Source organism: Phaenicophaeus curvirostris, chromosome 16, assembly GCF_032191515.1.
Source record: "Phaenicophaeus curvirostris isolate KB17595 chromosome 16, BPBGC_Pcur_1.0, whole genome shotgun sequence".
Taxonomy (NCBI): domain Eukaryota; kingdom Metazoa; phylum Chordata; class Aves; order Cuculiformes; family Cuculidae; genus Phaenicophaeus; species Phaenicophaeus curvirostris.
In genome coordinates, this window is record NC_091407.1 from 16,046,680 (window position 1) to 16,068,041 (window position 21,362).

Consider the following 21,362-nt stretch of genomic DNA (forward strand, 5'->3'; position numbering starts at 1 on the left):
CAAGACAAGGGAGTGCAGGAAGCAGCTCAGTACCTGGCCTGGAGGGAAGAGCACAGCACCACATCCCCCCCTCCAATAACACCCCTTGGAGAAGGGCTCCTGCCCCAAAACTGCACCCATGGGTGGGTGCAACCTCATTATCAAACATCTCACGTGTGATGGGACGCAGGTCACCCTTTCTTCACACCCTGCACGGCCCGGCCCTGAGGGGATGGCAGGACCAACCCAAGACACCCTCGAATTGGGAGGGTGAGGTTGGAGAAAGGCACCCAACTAGGGAAGACCTGAACAGACCAGAGCAACCTGCTCCTTCCCTCTTTCTCCAAGGAACTGAGACCCCCCATCAAGCTCTGTCTCAGCCCTTCCCGACGTTCAGGCTGTGCCGTGGGTTTTCTTGCCCTGCTCTTCCCCAGCTCTGGCTGCCTGCACCCCATGTGGAACCACACACAGCCTTTGTTTCAGCTCTGCTGGTGGGAGGGAGCAGACATTTCCAGGCTCCCTCTGAAAAGGAGGAAAAAAGTCTCCCTGACTCTTCCCTGACCAGGCTTTCACCTCAGCTCCAGGGTTTTCCTGGCTGCAGACACTATCTCATTTCCCCCTGCCCCCTCCCAGCCCCGGCAATTACTCCTTAAGCTGTTAAAACAAGCGTGGCCAGTCTGGTACGAAGTGGAAAATCTGATCCTGGGGAAGCAAGCAGGCAGGGGAAAAGGGAGGTCAAGGGGAGGTGGGCTGGGAGCGAGAGAGAAAAGGATCAGGAAAGACATTTCCCTCTACCCCGAGAGCAAACCCCTTCTCCAGGGCTGCAAGCCCGACGGCGATGCCGGTGCTGAGCTCCCGGCAGCATCTTCTCCACTTCAGCATCACCTTTCTCCCAGGCTGACTTTCCACGTGTTCTGGTCCGGACAGGACGGTGAACACTCCTCGTTCTTCTCCCTCTGAGATCACTCCAACCCAAACAGGCGACCGAAGGCTTCAACTGTGCTTGCAAACCCCATCTCTGCGCAGCCCCATGCGAGCTGCTGGGGACCCTGGATTCCTGCAGCCTCTGATAATGTTAAACATGTTTCAGGCTAGCCTGTGTCTTCTAAGAGTTCTGCTACCCAAAATCAGCAATTCTGTGAGAATCAAGCTTTTAATACAAAAAGTTTTAGCTTCTGCATGTGCAGAGAAGGGCAAAAAATCCCCAGAGTCAGGAATTGTGATTTTAAGACCCACCCTCAAATGCAGTCAGAGGCTAACATGAGCTTTGCAACAATATCCACCTGCACCACAGGCAGCCCCAAAGCCAGGGCAAAACTATTGTCTTTTCCCTTCAACCTCTTCCCAGCCCATATGAAAAGGGATGCAACTTCTCCACTTTTCAACTGGTAGTTCAAAACAACAAAAAAAAAGACTTTAATTTATACAAAACAAACCCATGTGTAATCAGTTGTACAACATTGACTGTACAAAGGAATACAAAAATAAAAGGATAGTCCGAAAAAACAACTCAGGAATGGTACAAGTGTTGGAGAGCAGCTACAGACTAGTGTTGACATTGAATCCAAGAATCTCTGCCTTTTAAATTAAACAAACAAAAAGCGGTTTTGCTGAGCGATTGCTCCAGGTCAATCTTTCATCCTTACCACAGACGGGTAGAAAACAAACCCACGGGCAGGGACAAAGGGGTGGGCAGGTGCCACGTGCGGCAAAGCCAAACCAAGCAGATGTACATCAAGTGTTTTGAGACATGCAGCAGCTTCGTGATTCCAGGCAGGAACTCTTCATCCCTCTTCGCCCTGTGCACCAGCGCCGGGAGCAGCCCAATAGAGGGGCCCCGCGGGTGTCCGGGAGCAGCCGCCTTTGGCGATGCCGATCACCTGTCAGCCGTATATCCCGGGCTGCCGAGCCAGCAATTGTCTTCTGCTGCATGTGAAGGGCTGGGAAACAGGTGCCAGCCATCCCAGGCAGGTTCCCAAATCCCCCGGCCTTCGCCCCACCGTGCCCAGCTCGGCTGCGACTTTGCTCTTGAGCCAAACCACCACTACAAAGGATTCTCCCCCTGCCTCCATCTGCCTGGGGTTTAATTCTCTCTTCGCTCATTTGAGCCGGGTGATAAAGCACGCTAGAGACGAGCCAAGAGTCCTGCCGCTGCAGAGCGGGAGGGGGAAGGCTCGCTCACCTTCTGGGTCAGCTCAGAAGGGAAGATGTGCCCCTGCCTGAACAAAGTGGGTCTGTCGGCCACGCAGGAACTGCTGCGGCTTCATTCTGCCCATGCAATGCAACAAGCTGCTCCGAGGAAGAACAAGCTCAGGCCTTGAGGTGTTGCTGACATCAGGAGGAAGATGGAGCGTTGTACCAGCTGGGTTCCTTCCCAAGGAGAAGACCAGCCTGGCAGAAGGAAAAGCAGTTCACTTTCTACCATGCTACTCACAATCTACACATCCCAGTTGCCTAAGAGAACTTGTTGACACAGCTGAGTCCCGCTGCCAAGTCCCATGTAGCTTCTGCAACAAGGGCTCGGTGCTATTCCTAAGTTTCCAGGTGAATCCCCAGCACAGATCAGCCATGGGACCAAGCCAGGGAAGCTCATTGCCTTCCTTGACCGAAGATCTTCTCCCACAGCACATGCACACCTCAAGCTGAGTACGCCTGCGCTCTGAAATCCAGGAGCGGTCCTACAGAGCAGAGCAGTTTGCTTTCCCAGCTTCCTGATGCTGCCACGAGAGCCAAGCACAATCCCTGCGATGGGACCATGGGCTGGGGTCTGCTGTTTCCACACACAAGCCTCTTCCACCTTCTCGGGCCCCGCTCCATCACGCTCCAGTGGGAAAAGCTGCTTCTGCCCTTTCCCCACTTTCATCCAGGAGCAGCCGCAGCAACGTGAGCTCAGGCAGAACAGCTTTGGGAAAGCAAAGCAAGAAGCAGCTGGGATCCAGAGGCTGTCACGAGGGGTGGTTTCGGGGCTGGAGGGCTCGGGAAGTGGCAGCTGGGGACAAATCCAGGACTTTTTCATTGCTTCAGGCACGACGTTTCCAGCTTCTGCTCCTCAGTCTCCCATCGGCGGCTCATCGGGAGGTGCAAAGTGAGCAAGGCATCAGTCTGACCTCAGAGCTGCCCCTTCGTTCTGCCTGCCGGAAACAAACTCCATGCCCCTGGCCTCTTTGCTCTGCCCCTTGACATCCCACCTTGCCTTCGGCACTCACAAGTTTTAGGGAATGATTGGAATAAAGCAGCCTGGGGTTACGTTCCACAGGAGTCGTTCTTTCCTTCTGCACACGTATCTAAAAAGCCCAGCACAAGCCCTGGTAGCAACTGAATGTCCCATAAAGCATCGCTACGTTTTCATCGGCTCCGCTTTTCCCCTTTTGCTGGCACTGCGAAGGTTCATCCAGTGCTTGTATTTACATGGCTGTATAAAATTTTCCCTGACTACTTCTTAAAAAAACCCTTAAAAAACAAGTGAGATATATATATATGTATAATATTTATATAAATAAGCGAGGAAGGCAAGTAGATTGCTCCCTTCCCCTTTCCCACAGGCCAGCTCTTGCCTTGTTCTTTGTTTTTGGCAACAGCAGGTTAACATCCCGGTGAAAACTGTCTGTAGTCCCCTGTCCCCGTTTCTTTTTTCTCAACATCCAACGCTCACTATTGCACCAGCAATCTGTTCAGGAGTCCAAGAGTTAAAGTTGCAGCGCAGACTCTCCTTGCCTACTCCCTTAAGCCTCTCAATCTTCCATTAAATCCATTTCTCCATTAAGACTAGATGAGCTTTTTCCCCTTCCCCCCTCCCCAACCCGGCAGCTGCTGAATTTTCCACCCTAGGCCGAGAGGCAAAGCCCAAAGCATTCTTGGAGGGTCACTTGGCAGAGTCCTCTCCCTGCCAGCGCCGCAAGATCCAGCCGGCACCGCGCTTCGGATGTGAAGCCAAAATGTGAGCACATTCCCAATGCTTGCGTGCCCCATTGGAAAAAGCAGCGGCCCATCCAAAAGGATCCAGTCGAAAAGGGTTAAGTGTGCAAACAGCTGTACATTGGTGGGTGGGTGTGGATACGTTCGAAGCTCACGGTGCGTCCATCCTGCTAAGAGATCTTGCAGTTGTTGCGTGAGCAGTTCTGTGGGGGACTCTGGGGCGGACGAATGGATTTTGATCTCTTCAAGCTGTTACCTTTGCTGCTGCTCCCACCCCCGCTGCTGGCCAAGGAATACGACCGGCCGTGCATCATCACTGCGTTCATCCCGTTGGCCATTGAGAAGGATTTTAGGTGGCTCTTGATGGTGACGGGCAGCGGCAGCTTGTCAATGAGGTGGACCGGGGTGCAGGACACGATGGCTCGGCAGCACAGGTCTTGTAGGCTGAACACTGGTGGGAAGAGACCAGACAGTCAAGAGCCAAGAGATTTCAAGGGCTGCTTTCTCCCTACTATTCCTGTGCCGTGCAGTTCATGCTCCTTTTGGGAAAGAAACTAATAATAGTTGCATAGGAGCCTTCAAGAGGGAACAGATTAGTTAGGACAACAGCTTGGGCAACCACAGGTAAGCTCTGCTGCTGGAGGTCAGCGCTTTGCAAGCGACCAGCGTTGGTGTCAACACGGAGCTCAGAGGCTGCCACTCCTCCTCTCTGCACAGCGCCCAGGGCCTCTCGCAACCCTGCCAGGCACTTGGCTTCTCAGGCAACAAGGACACACCCAGGGCAGGAGGCAACAGGGTCAGCAAGCCCTGGAGCAGGAGTCTCACCTGGGACCTGCTTGGGGAGCGGCAGCCGTGGGGCCAGCTCCCCGCAGAGTGCCTGCAGCAACAGAGATCCCACCACGGCAGAAGCAGGCTCTACCTTCTGGGCTTCCCAGTGTCCTCTTAGCTCAGCGTACATCATGTGAGCCTGCTCTGGGAAGTCTACTGGGTTGGAATCTCCCAGCAAGCAGCCACACGAGGGCACGCGTTCACCTCCAGCCCGCTGGGAAAGCCATGCTGCTGTTACCAAGCCAGCAGCTCCCATTCCCAAGCCGGCAGCCCCTGTTCCCAAGCCGGTAGCTCCTATTCCCAAGCAGGCAGTCCCTATTCCCAGGCCAGCAGTCCCTATTCCCAAGCCAGCAGTCCCTATTCCCAAGCCAGTAGCTCCTATTCCCAAGCTGACAACTCCCATTGCCAACCTGGCAGCTCCTATTCCCAAGCTGGCAGCTCCTATTCCCAAGCTGGCAGCCCCTGTTCCCAAGCCAGCAGCCCCTGTTCCCAAGCCAGCAGCCCCTATTCCCAAGCCAGCAACTCCTCTTCCCAAGCTGGCAGCCCCTGTTCCCAATCCAGCAGCCCCTATTCCCAAGCCAGCAGCCCCTATTCCCAAGCCAGCAACTCCGCCTCCCAAGCTGGCAGCCCCTGTTCCCAATCCGGCAGCCCCTATGCCCAAGCCTGTAGCCCCTATTCCCAAGCCAGCAGTCCTGTTCCCAAGCAGGCAGCTCCCATTCCCAAGGAGGCAGCTCCCATTCCCAAGCCGATAGCTCCTATTCCCAAGCTGACAGCTCCTCTTCCCAAGCTGACAGCTCCCATTCCAGCTCCCATTCCCGAGCCTGCAGAGCCAGCGGGCAGAAGGTCCAACTCCTGCCTCTGGAAGAGGTTCAAGGAGATCTGTGAGTGCAGCCCAGCTCCTGCCACCCCTCCGCAAGCTGGAGGCAGCAGCACGGCAGCCAGGCCAGAGGCAGGAATCCTGGTAGATACTTTGGTGACTGGGGCTGGCAAACGGGATTTTCCCTCCCCTGTGAGCATATCCATAGGATCCATAGGAAGGCAGGTCATCCCAGGAGTCTTAAACTCACACTGCCAGCACGGCACACTGCTATCTCCAGCCAGGAACGTGGCACCTAAGACTATTTTGCTTCAAACGCAACAGGCTGAGATGTAAGACAGGCTCTGCTTGCAGTTTGCCACACAGCACCACGTCTGCCTGGATATACGGAACATCCCGGCCCACTGCTTTGTGCTGACAGCAGGGATGAGATTTGGTCCCTTTCAGCTCCTTGAGCTCACCCTGCCTCCACGTCTCTCCAAAACAGGAGACACAGGTCCAGGCAAAGGGTAAGGAGAGCGATGCTTACACTTGGATCCATCCCACACAGCCGTTTGATTGAAGTACTTTCAAGTTGTGAGCTTAATCGCCCTCATCCAAAATAAGTGGAGAGGTGTGGGATGTCCCGGAGCGATTCAGATCCTAGACATGCTGAACATCCCTCAGCGCTGGCTGCCGGGTTCCTGTGCTGGTACAGGCAGCTCCGCGTCTTGCTCAGCTTCTCCCACCCAAGGCCGTTCTCCACACCAGGCATGTTCAGACCCCACAAACAAACACACCTCCCACTCAAGCTCTCAGTCTCACTCTTCTGTTTCCACCCTGCCAGCTCTCACACCTTCCCCAGGCGCGACGTTTCCCTCACCACTGACCTCGGTTGGGTCTCCAGATCTTCTCCATGCCGTGCCGCATGAGGACAATCCGGGACAACTCCGTGAAGGACTCGATGACGTTGAAGTTGCACAGGGGGCTGACCTCAAAAAATGTCATGCAGTTCTTCTCAGCATAGGCCCGCGCTTGCTCCGTGGGCACCTGCCGCTTGAAGGCGAGGTGAAGCCTGTTTCCCACCAGGATCCGAGGGACACCTGGGGCATGCTGAAAGAGGGAAAGAAGTGGAAAAATCATTGCTTGTCCTCAGTAAGGACAGCTCACAACCTGTATTCTGCTCAGCTACAATAGCCGTGAAGGGCAAAACAAGAGAAACCGCTCTATGACCAAGCAGGACTGCCAACATCAGCACTAAACAGCGAGGAAGAGGAATTTATCTCCTCTGCATGCCATTCTAGAGGGAACCTCTTCCGTGGCTGTTCCCAAGCCCTTTCCTGCTCCTCTGGGTTTATACAGAGATGGAGGACAGACACATCCCCTTGCTGTGATTCAACGCCATCATTCCCTCCCCACGGCAGAGCCTTTCCTGTCCCTGTATTGGAGGTGGCACCTCCACGGATATTTACTCTAGACCACTGCAACTCACCTCATCGATTTCCTTTATCCATCTGTCTATCCCATCAAAGGACCAGCGATTAGTGATGTCATATACCAAGAGAATTCCCTGGTGGAAGAAAAGAAGGAGCAATCAGGAAGCTTCATAGTAGGCAAATTGGAAAGGAGATGCATCTGAAGGACCATCCCCACATGCAGGAACCAAAAGGCTTAGGGACAGAACGTTCGAGTGGAGAACAAGTCTTGTGAGGAGCGGCTGAAGGAACTGGGGTTGTTTAGCCTGGAGAAGAAGAGGCTGAGGGGAGACCTCATCACTCTCTACAACTACCTAAAAGGAGGTTGCAGAGAGGTGGGTGTTGGTCTCTTCTCCCAAGTGACAGGGGACAGGACAAGAGGGAATGGCCTCAAGCTGCGCCAGGGGAAGTTTAGATTGGATATTAGGAAAAATTTCTTCATATAAAGGATTCTCAAGCACTGGAACAGCTTTCCAGGGAGGTGGTGGAGTCCCCATCCGTGGAGGTGTTTAAAAAGCAGGGAGATGAGGTGCTTGGGGACATGATATAGTAGTGGAAGTGGACAGGTACAGTTGGAGTTGATGATCTCGAAGGTCTTTTCCAACCTAATGACTCTATGCTTGCTCCAGCTGCATTATCTGTGCACTTGCTAGGGGAAGAACCGAGAAAAGCAGCTGGTACTAACCAGTCCCAGACATTTAAAGGAAGGTTTCACTCCTGTTTTGGCTTGAACATGCCCCAAATAGTTTCCAAAGCAGCAGTTTCTACAAAGGCATAGGGGCTGCCTCAGTGACTGTGTATCTGGAGGAGCAAGGCTGTGTAGAAGACCCCCTACTCCTCACTGGGGCAGAAACAGGCTTTTTCTTGTCCTCTTACACAGCCCAGCTGCATCCAGTGGTGGGATGGTAGCAGAACATGATGGAGTTTCTTAAGCACATCCATCTTCAGCACATTTTTCATCTCTAGGACCTGTCTCACTCTGTTGTCCCCCTGCTGGCAGAGAAGGAGTTGAGTGATGGCACTAAGCAACCCAGAATCTCTGGAGGACAGATCTCATGATCAGCTGTTGCTGAAAGCAGCCGTGGTTGCCCATGGCCACCACTGCATTGGCAGATAACACCCAGCACAGCCATGCCGGCCAACCACAGAGGGTCCCATTAAAGGTCCTCTTGAAGGGCCTTTGTCCTTGCCTTTTCTTCTGGACCTACTGCATCCTCAGGCGCTTAAACACTGCCCACATCCATAACTGACTGCCCAGCCACCTCTCGCAGTGCAGCACAACGGTGCTGGACACCAGGACAGGCGGAGCTCGAGGCCGGGGACTTGGCGCTTGCAGACACGAGGATGTGGAGCAGCCTCTCGGAGTGTCTCCACCCTTCATAGAATCATAGAATAACCAGGTTGGAAAAGACCCACTGGATCATTGAGTCCAACCATTCCCATCAATCACTAAACCATGACCCTCAGCACCTCATCCACCCATCCCTTAAACCCCTCCAAGGAAGGTGACTCAACCACCTCCCTGGGCAGCCTCTGACAGTGCCCAATGACACTTTCCAGGAAAAATCTTTTCCTAATGTCCAGCCTAAACGTCCCCTGGCGGAGCTTGAGGCCATTCCCTCTCGTCCTGTCCCCCATCACTTGGGAGAAGAGCCCAGCTCCCTCCCCTCCACAACCTCCTTTCAGGTAGTTGTAGAGAGCAATGAGGTCTCCCCTCAGCCTCCTCTTCTCCAGGATAAACACCCCCAGCTCTCTCAGCCGCTCCTCGTAAGGCCTGTTCTCCAGCCCCCTCACCAGCTTCGTTGCTCTTCTCTGGACTCGCTCCAGAGCCTCAACATCCTTCTTGTGGTGAGGGGCCCAGAACTGAACACAGTATTCGAGGTGCGGTCTCACCAGTGCCGAGTCCAGAGGGAGAAGAACCTCCCTGGACCTGCTGGTCACGCCGTTTCTGATCCAAGCCAAGATGCCATTGGCCTTCTTGGCCACCTGGGCCACTGCTGCCTCATGTTCAGTCGCTGTCAACCAACACCCCCAGGTCCTTCTCCTCCAGGCAGCTTTCCAGCCAGGCTTCTCCTTGTCTGTAGCCGCTCAGGGTTGTTCTGCCCCAAGCGCAGGACCCAGTATTTGGCCTTGTTAACCCTCCCCCTCGCTCCAAGCCTGGCTAGCAGGACTCAGCACCACGAGCAGACCATCGGCCACCACTCCGGTTGAACAGCAACCCTGACCAAGTGAGTTTTTCTCAAATCCAAGTGTTCCTGAGGACAGGCAGAAGGAAAGTAGGCTATGCCTGGCCCTGCAGGCACACAAGTCAGCGCATCAGAAGCTGCCTCTTGGGACCGGGTGGGCACACACAGCGTTTAGAGAACTGTCGTAAGCAACAGCCTTTCTGCAAGTCACCCGTTATTTTTCTGACTCCATGCCAGTCTCTTCTCTGCAATCAAGGACATTTCAAGTGACAACAGGCCCTCCAAGGTTACTTCCCAGAATTGCAGCTGAAGATGCCTTGAAATGGGAATGACGGAGGAACAGATGATCTCGCATGGTGAGAGGAAGAAGCGCAGCTGGGATCGCAGTGTCGGATGAAAGGTAACCCAGCAGCAACAGGACTAAGCTAAGGACAAACCAAACCAGGCCAAGCTGACTCCGGGGTGACAGATCACTGAGCAGCGAGCTTGGCAGAACCAGTCTTTTCTGACTCAGAGGTGTCCCCCAGGAACAGCCTCCCCTACAGCAAGTCCTCAGGGCAAGTAAAAGTGACCTTAATTTGGGAAAACCTCAGTGAGCAGCCTAGTCCTCCCCAGGAGACACCTGCACAGGGCACAGCGAAGGAGGGAGCTGACAAACTGCCTCGCCTCTGTCCTGGTACAAGTCAGAGACCATCCAGCACCCTCACGTACCAGCGGAGTTGCCAATTTATTCATTAAAATAGGAAACCTGAAAATCCACTCCACAGATGGGAAATATAAATGACCCAGCCCTCCTGAAACACAGCTTTATGACTTTTGCTGCTGCCAAAGCCTGTGAGGAGCTGGGGGAAGCCTGTGCAGCAGCCATATACAAAGATGTGACGTACCTCAAGCTCATAAAAATCATAACCAGCAGCGTGAGATCTGGAGCCCACAGAAAGGACCAGTGCCAGGGCATCTGAGCCACAGAGCACTGGAATCCTCATAATGAAGTCATGTCCTCAGCTGGCACTTGCAGAGTTCCTACCCGGTCTCCGTGCATGCTGCGTGTGCCTCGTCGCTGTTTGCCTTTCCTCTTGAAGCTCTCTCAGAACACACAGCTCACCAAGTCTCGATCACAAGGATTCTGATTCAGGAGCTTTGTCCCCAGCCTCACTGCACCGCACTTCACCTCAGGCAGTCGCTCTCCAGGAGAACCTTGCTCCTACCGTCCTTGCTGCCCCTCCAACCCCTGCACCTCTGTGCCCATCCCAGTTGCAGAAAGGCTCAAACGCAGAGCAAGAAGTGGAGAAGCTCTAAAAGGCAAGTCACGTGTGGTGGGTTGTTCTTCGTCTTTGACAGCCCAACACGGAGAGCGAGCCCTTCAACAGCTGGGTTTGAGGTTGCTCTGAGGGAGGTGACAATGAGTTTTGATAACTGCAGAAGCACGTGTGCGGTCAGGGGAGAGGATGCGTCTTCAGTTTCCTCCAAAGCAGCCTGGAGCTCATGTCCAGAGTCTAGAGTTTTATGCAGTGCTGTTCCTAGAACAGTCAAAAAATCTTCACGCTCAAAAAGAATTGGAAGTGGATTTTGTTTTGGAGAAGAGAAACAGTTTCTCCTAGGTTTGGATAGAAAAAAATCAGAAGGAAATAATAATTTTCCATAATTAAAAAATCCTAGCTCTGTGCAAGAACCAAATCAATGCTACTAGGATACACCCTATTTTAAGTCCATTTGGGAAAAAAAAGACACTCTGAGCTTTTTCTTCATTCCATTTGTTTCAATTCCTGGCTTTCCAGGCTGCACATGTGAACGAATGAAGGAAGTAACAACGCAAAAAGTCCGCTGACCCCTTCCAAGACAAACTGCCAGCAAGTTAAATGAAGTCTACTTATTTTACTCCTGGATTGACAAGTTCCTTCAGGCAAGAGCAGCAGACCTAAGCCCTAGTTTGTGTGACTGCTGCTGCCAGAAACGCAGAGGAGGACAGAGTTTTCAAGGCTGCTGGCAGCTGCTGCCTGGATCTTCTTTAAATAGGAATAAGGAGAATAGATCAGCAAAAAAGCAGCTCCAAGTTCTCAGTGGCAGGGTGGAGGGTCAAGACCACAATCTCTAACCGCTAGCAGAGATGCAGCTCTCCAGCTTGCCCTCTGAGTCACATCGCAGCTCCACGCATGCACAGCTAGAGTTATGATTGCCAAGGAAAGCTGCCCCAAGGTCAGGAGACACCAAAGCCAAGTTGCCTAATGCCTCACTTTGCTCCTCACCCTCCCCAGCAGGGATTTAGGACCAGATTCACTTCTACTCAGCAGAAGGTGGAGGGATCAGTCTTAAAAACCTCTGCCCAGCTTGTGGTGCTGTTGGGTAACCTCATCCTTCTTCCAAGGAGTGCTGGCACACAACAGCCACCACGTTTCTAGAGCACACATCCCAAATACACTTTGTCCCCACCATTTTCTCCCCTGGAGAGACCAGTCCAGACACGCAGGCAGACAGGGAGCGGCTCCAGCTCTTCACACAATTCCAAGCAAGAGCTGTTGGGCTTTTTCAGTTTTTCCTTTTAAAAGTCTCCTTTGGAATAATGTGCACAGAATTTTAAGTGACTCAACTGGACAAATGAACAGCTTTTCATTTGCAGCCTGAATTGTTCTCCACGTGCCTCAATGGTTGGCAATACTAATCAGAGAATCAGAGAATGCTTTGGGTCGGAAGGGACCTCAAAGCCCATCCAGTTCCAGCCCCCTTCCATGGGCAGGCACATCTCCCTCTGGAGGAGAGCAGAGGGGCAGAATCCCCTCTTGTCCTGCTGGTCCCATGGCTTTGGATGCAGCCCAGGACACGGTTGGTTTCTGGGCTGTGAGCACCTGTTGCCAGCTCATGCTGAGCTTCTCATCCCCCAGCACCCCAAGTCCTTCTCCTCAGGGTTTCTCTCAATATCACCACACATCTCAATTTTTAGTTTCACAGAGACTTTCTGTAAGCGTTAGATCCCCAGGCTCCCACAGCACGAAGCGAAGACTGTGCACTCAGGTTCTCAGATCAAGGGTGTCCTCGAGTTCTCACCAACCCTCCAGCTGACTGTCTTCACTTTCTCCTCAACCTGCCTACAGGCTTCTGCATGAGGTGGAAGACAACTGGGCTTATCCAAAGATCTGTCTCAGGTCTTTTCACAAAGTACTTTTCCCCTCTGGTTCTGGTCCACACGATTGGGGTTGGTGGAGCCCTGAGTGCACCAGCCATGGGAATTTCCACAGGAGTACATTGCGTAGTGAGCAAGGAATGCTGAGAGATCATCTGTTACTGTACCCAGCAGCACATGTGGACACTTAACTCTGCCAAAACCCAAACTTCTTTTCAGCAGGAGCTTATACAAAGATCTGTCCACAGAACCGAGGGGGAAAAAAAATCCAAACCCCAGTCCTGTCTGCTCGTTGCAGGTGCCCAGACCAGGCTCACAAGCCATAAGCTTTTAGAGGCAACAGAGAAGCAACACGCTCACCCATCAGGGCAAAGCAAGCTTCTGCAAAGAAGCTTTTCAGAGACCTTAGGAGCCAAATCTCAGCTGCTCACACAAGCACACAAGAATATAGCTGGGGGGAAGGAAGGGCTCACACAACAGCCAAAGCCCTCAGCTCAGTGCAGGCAGACAGGGAGGTGGCCAGGACACCTCTGCTCCGCTCTTCTTAGACCCCACCTGGAGTCCTGTGGCCAGTTCTGGAATCCCCAACAGAAGAAGGACACGGAACTGTTGGAACGGGTCCAGAGGAGGCCACAGAGATGATCCAGGAGCACCTCTGCTACGAGGACAGACTGAGAGAGTTGGGGTTGCTCAGCCTGGAGAAGAGAAGGCTCTGGGAACACCTTAGAGCAGCTTCCAGTGCTGAAAGGGGCTCCAGGAAAGCTGCGGAGGGGCTTTTTTCAAGGGCCTGAAGTGACAGGATGAGGGGGAATGGCTTCAAAATGTAAAGGGGAAGATTTAGACTAGACATAAGGAGGAATTTCTTCACGATGAGGGTTTCCCAGAGAAGCTGTGGCTGCCCCATCCCTGGAGGTGTCCAAGTCCAGGTTGGATGGGGCTTGGAGCCCCTGATCCAGTGGGAGGTGTCCCTGCCCATGGTAGGGGGTGGAACTGGATGGGCTTTAATGTCCCTTCCAACCCAAACCATTCTGTGATACTATGTCCCTCACTGCCATTCTCCACCAATGGGAAAGAGCTGTTGCTGAAGAAGCCTGGAAGGTCCCCCCAGACTGGGCTTCTGTGGCCCATAAGAATAAGTAAACTATAAACAAAAGACCCAGCACTGATGACAACCAGAACACTTTGTCTCTCCTGCATGCTCTTTCAGAGCTACGTTTGCTCATGGCTTTCCAGCTGGCACCTTGAACCTTGGCTCATGGACAATGACATCCTGCTGCAAAACCATTTCTCAACAGCATAACACACTGGGAGGGTGTTATTCATCACAGAGACTTTGATGAACACTTTTTTGGCAGGCAGGGCAGGCTCCTCCAGAAGCTGGAAAACCCCATCCAGATGATCCCAAGACAGGTAGAGTATTTGCAGCAACCAAGAAAGCCATAAGGTTGACCAGAGCCAAAATCTGCTGAGCTGCCAATAAAGCCACAACCTTTCTGCATACTAAGAAGCCCTGTGAACAGGATAAGCAGCAGCTCAAATCGCCTGCCTAAGCAGAACTCAGCAACATTCATTATTCTGTTCAGGCTGCAGCCTTGCAGTAAGATGGGAGTGTTTTTCAACAGTCATTATATCTTCCTGTAGATGGTCTGAAACTGTTCATGAAGGACCTTTTGTATCATACCGCCTGGGAAGAGCTGGCAAGTAACTTTTCCAGAAACACTTCAAATCACCGGCATGTGAGGACATCAGGAACGACACCAGCACTGCTTCTTCCTTGCTAGATCATAAAGCACCACCGCAAGCCTCTTTCTCCCCTCCGTGACGACTCTTGGAATAGCTCGCACTTGCTCACAGCAGCCAGGAGAGCCACAGCTGCACCCAACAGTTGAGAACAGCGCATCAGCTCTGCTGCCAGCATGACTGCAACCTTAAAGCCAAGCAGAAAAAGCCAACGAGCAGAAGTCCAAGAGCAAAATGAAAGACTTCTGAAGCATCTTTGAGCACCAGTGAATGGCTTTCACCATCCACTACGCTGCAATTAATAGAAAGATCCTCCTGCAACACTGCAAGCTCCAACCTCCCTCTGGGGTTCTGTCTGGGAGTCTGGGGTTCTGTCTCCAACCTCCTGTGGCCCTGCAGTCACCAGGAGGTGACCTGCACACTCTCCCTGCCCCATCAAAGCCTGGAGGCTGGTGCTCTGCTATCCCAGACACAACTGCTCCTCTTTGGCCGCAGAGTGAGACCCCGAAGTGATGCAGCCAGCACCTGCTGGCCCAACAGAGCCTAAGAGGGAAAGGATGGTGAAAGCAGCTGTGACAGAAGGGAAACTAAAACCTTAGGGAAGCAAGAAGAGAAAAGGAGGAGGGTCCTAGGCATACCAGGAAGCCACAAGCCACCTTGAGCCAAAGAGCTCACTGCATCCCTGATGAGACTGGATCAGCCAAGCAAGGCAAGGAGGGAGAGAAAGCAAGATAGAGCTGTGGTCCTCACAAATCCTGAGGTGAACATGGCTGCTCCTCCTTAGCTTCAAGAAGGGACTGGTCCTCATTTGAAGCCAATTCAACAAGAACAGCGAAGGCTATTTTACTTCAGATGTTTTCAAGAGGAAGAAGTTTCTGCTGAAGATGAAAGCCCTATGGCTGGGTAACCAGGTAAATGGTGTGGAGTCTAAACTGGCGAAGGCATTGAGGTGCTGAAGAAGAGTCCTTGGACTGGGGAAGGACGAGCCTGCCATCCTGACAGAGCAAAGCATGAGGCTGTGCTGTGGGGAAAGGAAAACTCCGGAGAAGGTCTGTTCCTTATTTGGAGACTAGTTTTCCACTTTGCAACCTCTTCAGGGTTTACTTCAGAGGATTAGATTCTTAAAGCTACACTTGAGAAACAGTGAGGTGTGGGGGAAAGTCAGGGTACTCCCCTTCCTTGAAGGCACTTTTCATACCAAGTGTTCTCTTAAGCAGAGGCTATTCAGACACTCACCCTGCTCCCAGGCAGACTGAAACCAGCCCCTGCTCTCATAGCCAATCTGGCAAGTCCTCTTTGGAAACTCATGCTTGGAGCTCCCTGTGTGGTCCTCACAGGATGCTCAGTTCAGAGTCTCACCCCTCTGCTCAGTGAGAACCTTCTGCCGATCTTCAGTGTGAAGCCGCTCATGGCCAGTTAGATACTAAGATGTTCTTGTACAAATATCACACTGCGTTTTAAACAGAGCTTTTCCCACTCTCATGTCTCTCTTCTCAAGTGGATTTATTCTTCCTGAGGTTTTGGTTTGTTAGGCTAAAAAGAAGCTGTTTCTCTTGCCTCTGACTGGATTTGCATCAGGCTTCCCACAGCAGAAGTCCTGAAGCCTGCTGATACCAAGGCAGCAGAGAGCAAAGCAGAAAGCTGAAGCCAAGAAGCCAGGACAACATGCAGCATTAAACACATCTTGAAACTAGAGACCTAGGGAGCATTTTCTCTCTTCTTCCCTAAGATTGCACTGGTTTAAGCTGTCTTTCTGCTAACGCTATGCCAGAAGAAGTTGGCTTCTGCATTCTGAAAATACCTGGAGGTGTTGAAGTCCATTCTGGCAGTCACCCAGGCATTTGTTATTCAAAACAAACAGCCCTCTTGCTTTGGTTAACCAGTAAATGTTTAAACTGAGATATTTTCCTCTTCATTGAAAGATGTGGTGAATTAAGAGAGAGATCCCCTGTATTCCTGCTAAGACAGGAATATCGCTCCGACGTGGGAGCCAGCCACCAATGCTGAAACCAATCCAAGTTTTATTCCGAGCCACCCGGAGAAGCTTGTACGAGGACTCTTGTCGTCAGTCTTCAAGAGGCACCCGCTCTGCTCCTCACTGTGCTCACCTCACCAACACTTCAGAGGGCAGCAAAGACCCTTCACGTGGGAACCACCTCCGCTGGGCAGGCTCCTTGTTTGGGGCAGTTCTGTTGGTTTTAGGGGTAAAGGTTGCCTACTTTGGAAGATCAGGATTAAGGCATCACAACGGGACTTGGGAAAAGGCAGTTGTTGCCCAAGCAGAATGTGAGCCTTAAGGAAAAGGTGTAAGCCATGCCTTGCTGCACAAGTGAGCTCCGCAGCCTGGCATTCAGCAACAAAGCTGTCGCGTTAATGGTGCCTCTGCCCTGGCTCTGCAGGGTCACTGCCAGCACTTCTCAGACAGACTCCTCAGGAGGGATAAGCAGCTGTGATGGATGAGGTGAACTTTGCAGACGTTCAGGTGAGTTCCTAAAGCAACACTGATAAATAGAGCAGAAGGGCAAGATGTTGCTTCCAAAGCAAAGACGGTCAGGAAATTCATTTTGAGAAAGGAAGAGGAAAGCAATCTTCAGTTTCAAACTTAAGGTCAGGCAGATACACAACACCTCACGGCATCCTGCACCAGAGCCTGCAGGGAGAGAGGCTGCAGGAACCCAATGGATGCACCACGCAAGGGTCTGACAGCTCCACTGCAGTTTCCAGGCACGCATGTACCTGTCTCACCATCCAGTTCAGGTATCCCCATCACAACCTATCTCGCCTTTCCTGTCTGCCCCAGTTCACCGCACAGCAAGTTCTGGCGTGTGGGTGCAGGCTCTGCAGGGTGCAGCCTTGGGCAGCCACAGCTCCTGCTCCGAGGAACTCACAGGCTACACAGAGGGAAAAATGTCTAACACAGCAATTTGGAAAAGCAGGTCATGCTGCCAACAGAGGCAAAAGCTCTCAGATGATATTTCTAGGCACGTTAGTTGGGAAGCCTGCTGCTTTCTGTTCCTAGTTTGATTTTGACACATGACACAGCAAGGTCTCAGAAAAAGACTGACCAAAGCTACATTATCTGGTCACCAGAAAACCATGCTGACTGGTCATCTACAACTGGTAAGGCAGGTTCCACGGTCTCAAGCCCACAGGTTTCATTAGGATTGGCACTGTTGATTTTTCTGAAACACAGTATGGGCAGAGGGAAGTTAAACTCACACGCTGGATGAAGCTTGCAAACGGGAGATCCCGTACTCTCCCACTGCCTGAGGCACACCCCAACACTCCTTGCCTTGCACTTCTGCAAGTACCAGGAAATTGGTCTCTGCTTCAAAGGAGCTGCCTCAAATCACCCACAGCCCCAGAGATGTGCCCTAACAGGAATAAACCAGCCCCCGGTGTGGATACCAACAGCACATCCCAGGCGAAGAGCTCTCACATCTGCAGCACGAGTGAATTTGCTGGGGGTCTTACGGAAAGAGAGCAGGATGGATTTTGCCAGTTAGGAAAGCAAAACTCTACAGCTACAAGGAGCAAAAAGCCAAAACCAATAGTGGCAAGAGCTTGAAAAAAAGGTAGCAAAACTTTCCAAAGGCTGGGATCTGCCAGGACACCGGCACAGTCAGGAGGCTGATATACAGCTTCCGACTCTGAGTGCCCAAGAGTGGAGGAATCTCCTCCAAAGTTTTCCAATTCAGAAACAAAAGAGAAAATACAGTATTTCATTTAACTTAGGGAAACTTCATCCTGGAGGGACCATGTCACGTTACTAAAAGGATGAGAATAAACCAGTGAAAAAGTGCTAGGAACTAACAGCAGTTTTTCAGAGGACCACAAGTTTCTTCTGTTCAGCATCCACATCCAGTTCTGGAGCAGGGCCCAGAAAAGAAACTCACACTGCAACGCTCTTCCTCATGCTTTAAGGAACACTCTTCATGATCCAAGTGAGCTGCTCTAGTTTCAAGTCAGCATCAAGCATGCAAGTAGGAGCCACCCTATTTTTGGAACAGACTTGAAGGCAACACCGACTGGAAGAACTCCACTGGGAAAGCCAGTGCCACATTTAAACAAACCTGACAAACCTCAGAAAGCCTGAGCTCCCACACTAAAGCTAAGGCAGATCTGGAGCTGGAATTGCCTTGTCCTCTCTAACCCCAGCTTCTCAGCTCGTCTCCAGAAATGAATGCTGAATACGGTGACAGATGTTTCCAAAAACTCTGGCATTCGCTCCCCTCTCTCCCACTCTTTCACCAAACCAGAACACCAGGCAGCAAGATGACACACAGCACCTCTTGGCATTTCCATAGATCCCATCCTTTCGACATTTGCTGCGTTCCTTGTCAGAGCTCTTTACTCCAGCACCTTAGATTTTACAGCGCAAAGGAAAAGCAGGGTTCCCCATCAAAGCGCCAAGAGCAGCACCTACCTGGGCTCCTCTAGAGTAGGATCTGAAAATGGTGCAAAATCTTCCTTGCCCTGATGTGTCCCTGCAACACAGAAAAGTTACAGCTGTGAGATGTGGAGAATCAAATCCCACACTGCACATCTCCCGCAGAACCTGAAAACCAATAAATAAAAGTCAGTGTTGATCTTGTTGGATCTTTAGAACACGCTCGGTACCCAAATTGCTCTGCACAGTGGGAAGAGTTGGTGAGTCCATCACCACCTTCAGACACAGTCAGAGCGTGTCTGACCTCAGTGTCACCGTGTTTCCCAAGGAGAGAGTACAACCACAAACCTCTCAGCCTCAGCGCCACCTGATGATGTACAAGTCATTTTACTCCTTTGGGCAAAGGATCTTCTCTCTAGTTCTCTGCAGTCCCTGCAAGCTCAAAGGCAGAGCAAGACTGCAGACTTCTAGTCAGAACAGCTTATTGACCATAAAATGAACACAACCACTTGAGACAGGAGAAGTTGTCTTGCACTTCCTAGTTTTACTTATTTTTCCAAACACGTTTTAACCAGAAATGAAAGGAAGTACCTTTATACCCTGGATCTGACAGACCTGGTCAATCACACCTCGCAGAGAGCTCATGAACCTGCCCAGGGAAGAGCGTTTCTAGCCCCCTGGGACAATACGGAGCTATTCTGTCACATTCCTTGGTCCTGACTGTACCTCTTGATATGGTGCAAGTCAGTTTGATGGCATTACCAGCACTTCTCACTGCCTGTGGGAACAGCTGGGACAGTAAGGCAGAGCCCAGTACACTCATTCATCCAGTACATACTGAAACGTGTCAGGGTAATCGCAGACACGTTACTGTGCTTCTCACTTCTGTTCACAGGGCCAGGATAAAAGAGACATGAACGATCACTGAGGAGCTTGATGAAATTCTCAACCACAGACCTGCACCAGCTACAGTGACCTCAGGTTCTGGACAGTCATTCTTTTTGATCTAAAGCTTTCAAGGATCATAGAACTGGTCCTGGGCATCGGTCTAAGTCTGTGCTTGAACCTCCTTCTCCTCTGAGGAAAGCAATGGTAAAAGGTTACATTAAAGCATCATAAACACAAGCTACCTGCTTGTCAGGAAAGGACCTGTGCAGGTTCTCCAGTTCAGTATAAAAAGAAGAGTTTCAAGAGAGAAGCAGTAAGTCACTACACACTTGGGGCTGAAATGTTCGAATAAACATCCAACAAGAAAGACAAAAGGACATAAGAAGCACAGACCAAGAAACCTACCAGCTGGAAGAGAAAACTGAGCTGCTTCCATTCTTTTGTAAGAAAAATGGGGACACTTAGCTCCAGAGAGCAGGGTGCGATTAAATCACGAAACTACGTGCTGCTGGAGTCCATCACTGAGGCTGAGAACAAAGCATCCCCTCCAGTTTAACAAGCCAGGCAGATCAACGATACTCTTGTTACTTGATACAATTGTTAGCAAAGGGGATATTTAACTCCCTGGCTTTGGGGCTTGTGTCATTCCCTATGAGACACCCAGAAGTGAGGCAGGCTACCCACTCGTCCTTCTTCACCTACGGGATTGCTGTGTCAGCTTCCAGCAGGTCACACCTCAGACAAAGCTGGGACAGAAGGACTCCGGTTTCCCTCCGGAGCTGACAGATAAGGCAGCAGTTGCCCCTCCCACGCAGCGTTCTCCCATCTCCATCCCAGTGTCAGGTCACTCCAGTTAGTCCTGCTCTCCAGGGGTTTGCCATACTCTTGACACCAACTGTGAGGTCTGTTCACTCCTCTTGCTTTAATTTTCTACTCAAGTCACAGAGAAATACCCAGCTTCTGTAGGGACAAAGGGCTTCACCCATGAGTATTAGAGTATCTGGAGTATTGTGTCCAGCTCCAGACTCCTCAACATAAGGAGATGGAGCTATTGGATCGGGTACAGAGGAGGCTACAAGGATGACACGAGGGCTGGAGCACCTCCCATACGAGGACAGGCTGAGAGAGTTGGAGTTGTTCAGCCTGGAGAAGTCTCCGAGAAGACCTCATAGTGACCTTCCAGTACCTGAAGGGGCTACAAGAAAGCTGGGGAGGAACTGTTTACACAGGCTTGGAGTGACAGGACTAGAGACAATGGGTATAAACTGGAGAGGAGCAGTTTTAGACTAGAAATAAGGAGGAATTTCTTCATGATGAGGGTGGGGAGGCCCTGGCCCAGGCTGCCCAAGGAAGTTGTGGCTGCCCCGTCCCTGGGGTTCAAGGCCAGGCTGGATGGGGCTTGGAGCCCCTGATCCAGTGGGATGTGTCCCTGCCCATGGCAGGGCGGGTTGGAATTAAATAATCTTTAAGGTCCTTTCCAATCTAAACCATTCTATATTCCTCATTCTAGGATATCAGCAAAATGCCGTATTGCTTACAGTGATTGAGGACTGTATGGGAATGTGGTCAGGTATGATGGACAGAAATTGGACTGTTCCAGCACAGAACAGGATGCTGTATGTGCTATTTGACTTGCAGCAAGGGCTCTGGCTTGCTGGAGTAACTCCCAGTTTGGAGCAGCGAGCCAGCCTCACCGCATGCCCGGGGATGCTCTGCACTCTCTGCAGCCCGGTTCAGCATCCCACCAGCCCAGCACTGACAACCAGAGCATCTCAGAAACACTCACCAGAGTTCCAGCTTGACCCTTCTGCCATCCAACAGGATCGTAGTGGTCTTGTAGTCAATTCCTGAAAGGAAACCAATAAGACGCTGAGCAAACCCTGAACTGGTCTTCAGAGACAGACATCTCTGAAGACATCTCTGCTCTCCCCATCCCCATCCATCACTTCATGCTTACAGAAAGCGAGGGTGACTCCCTCTTGCTGTGTTGTGTGTTTGTGGATGGCTACAGAGCCTTGCTAGAGACAGAGCTCTGCTCCAAGGCAAA

At 51.7% G+C, this 21,362-nt stretch overlaps 1 protein-coding gene across 1 annotated transcript in view; it reads right to left on the reverse strand.

Moving 5' to 3' along the window:
- Positions 1-1,371: 1,371 nt before the first annotated feature.
- RAB40C (RAB40C, member RAS oncogene family) overlaps positions 1,372-21,362 on the reverse strand; it is a 41,849-nt gene continuing 21,858 nt past the window's right edge. Inside the window, exons 2-6 of the mRNA XM_069870253.1 lie at positions 21,102-21,162; positions 18,464-18,524; positions 7,011-7,088; positions 6,409-6,631; positions 1,372-4,345 (exon numbers count right to left, since the gene is read on the reverse strand). Coding sequence (XP_069726354.1) covers positions 4,065-4,345; positions 6,409-6,631; positions 7,011-7,088; positions 18,464-18,524; positions 21,102-21,162 — 704 coding nt within the window. The 3' untranslated portion in view covers positions 1,372-4,064. The remainder of the gene's footprint in view (positions 4,346-6,408; positions 6,632-7,010; positions 7,089-18,463; positions 18,525-21,101; positions 21,163-21,362) is intronic.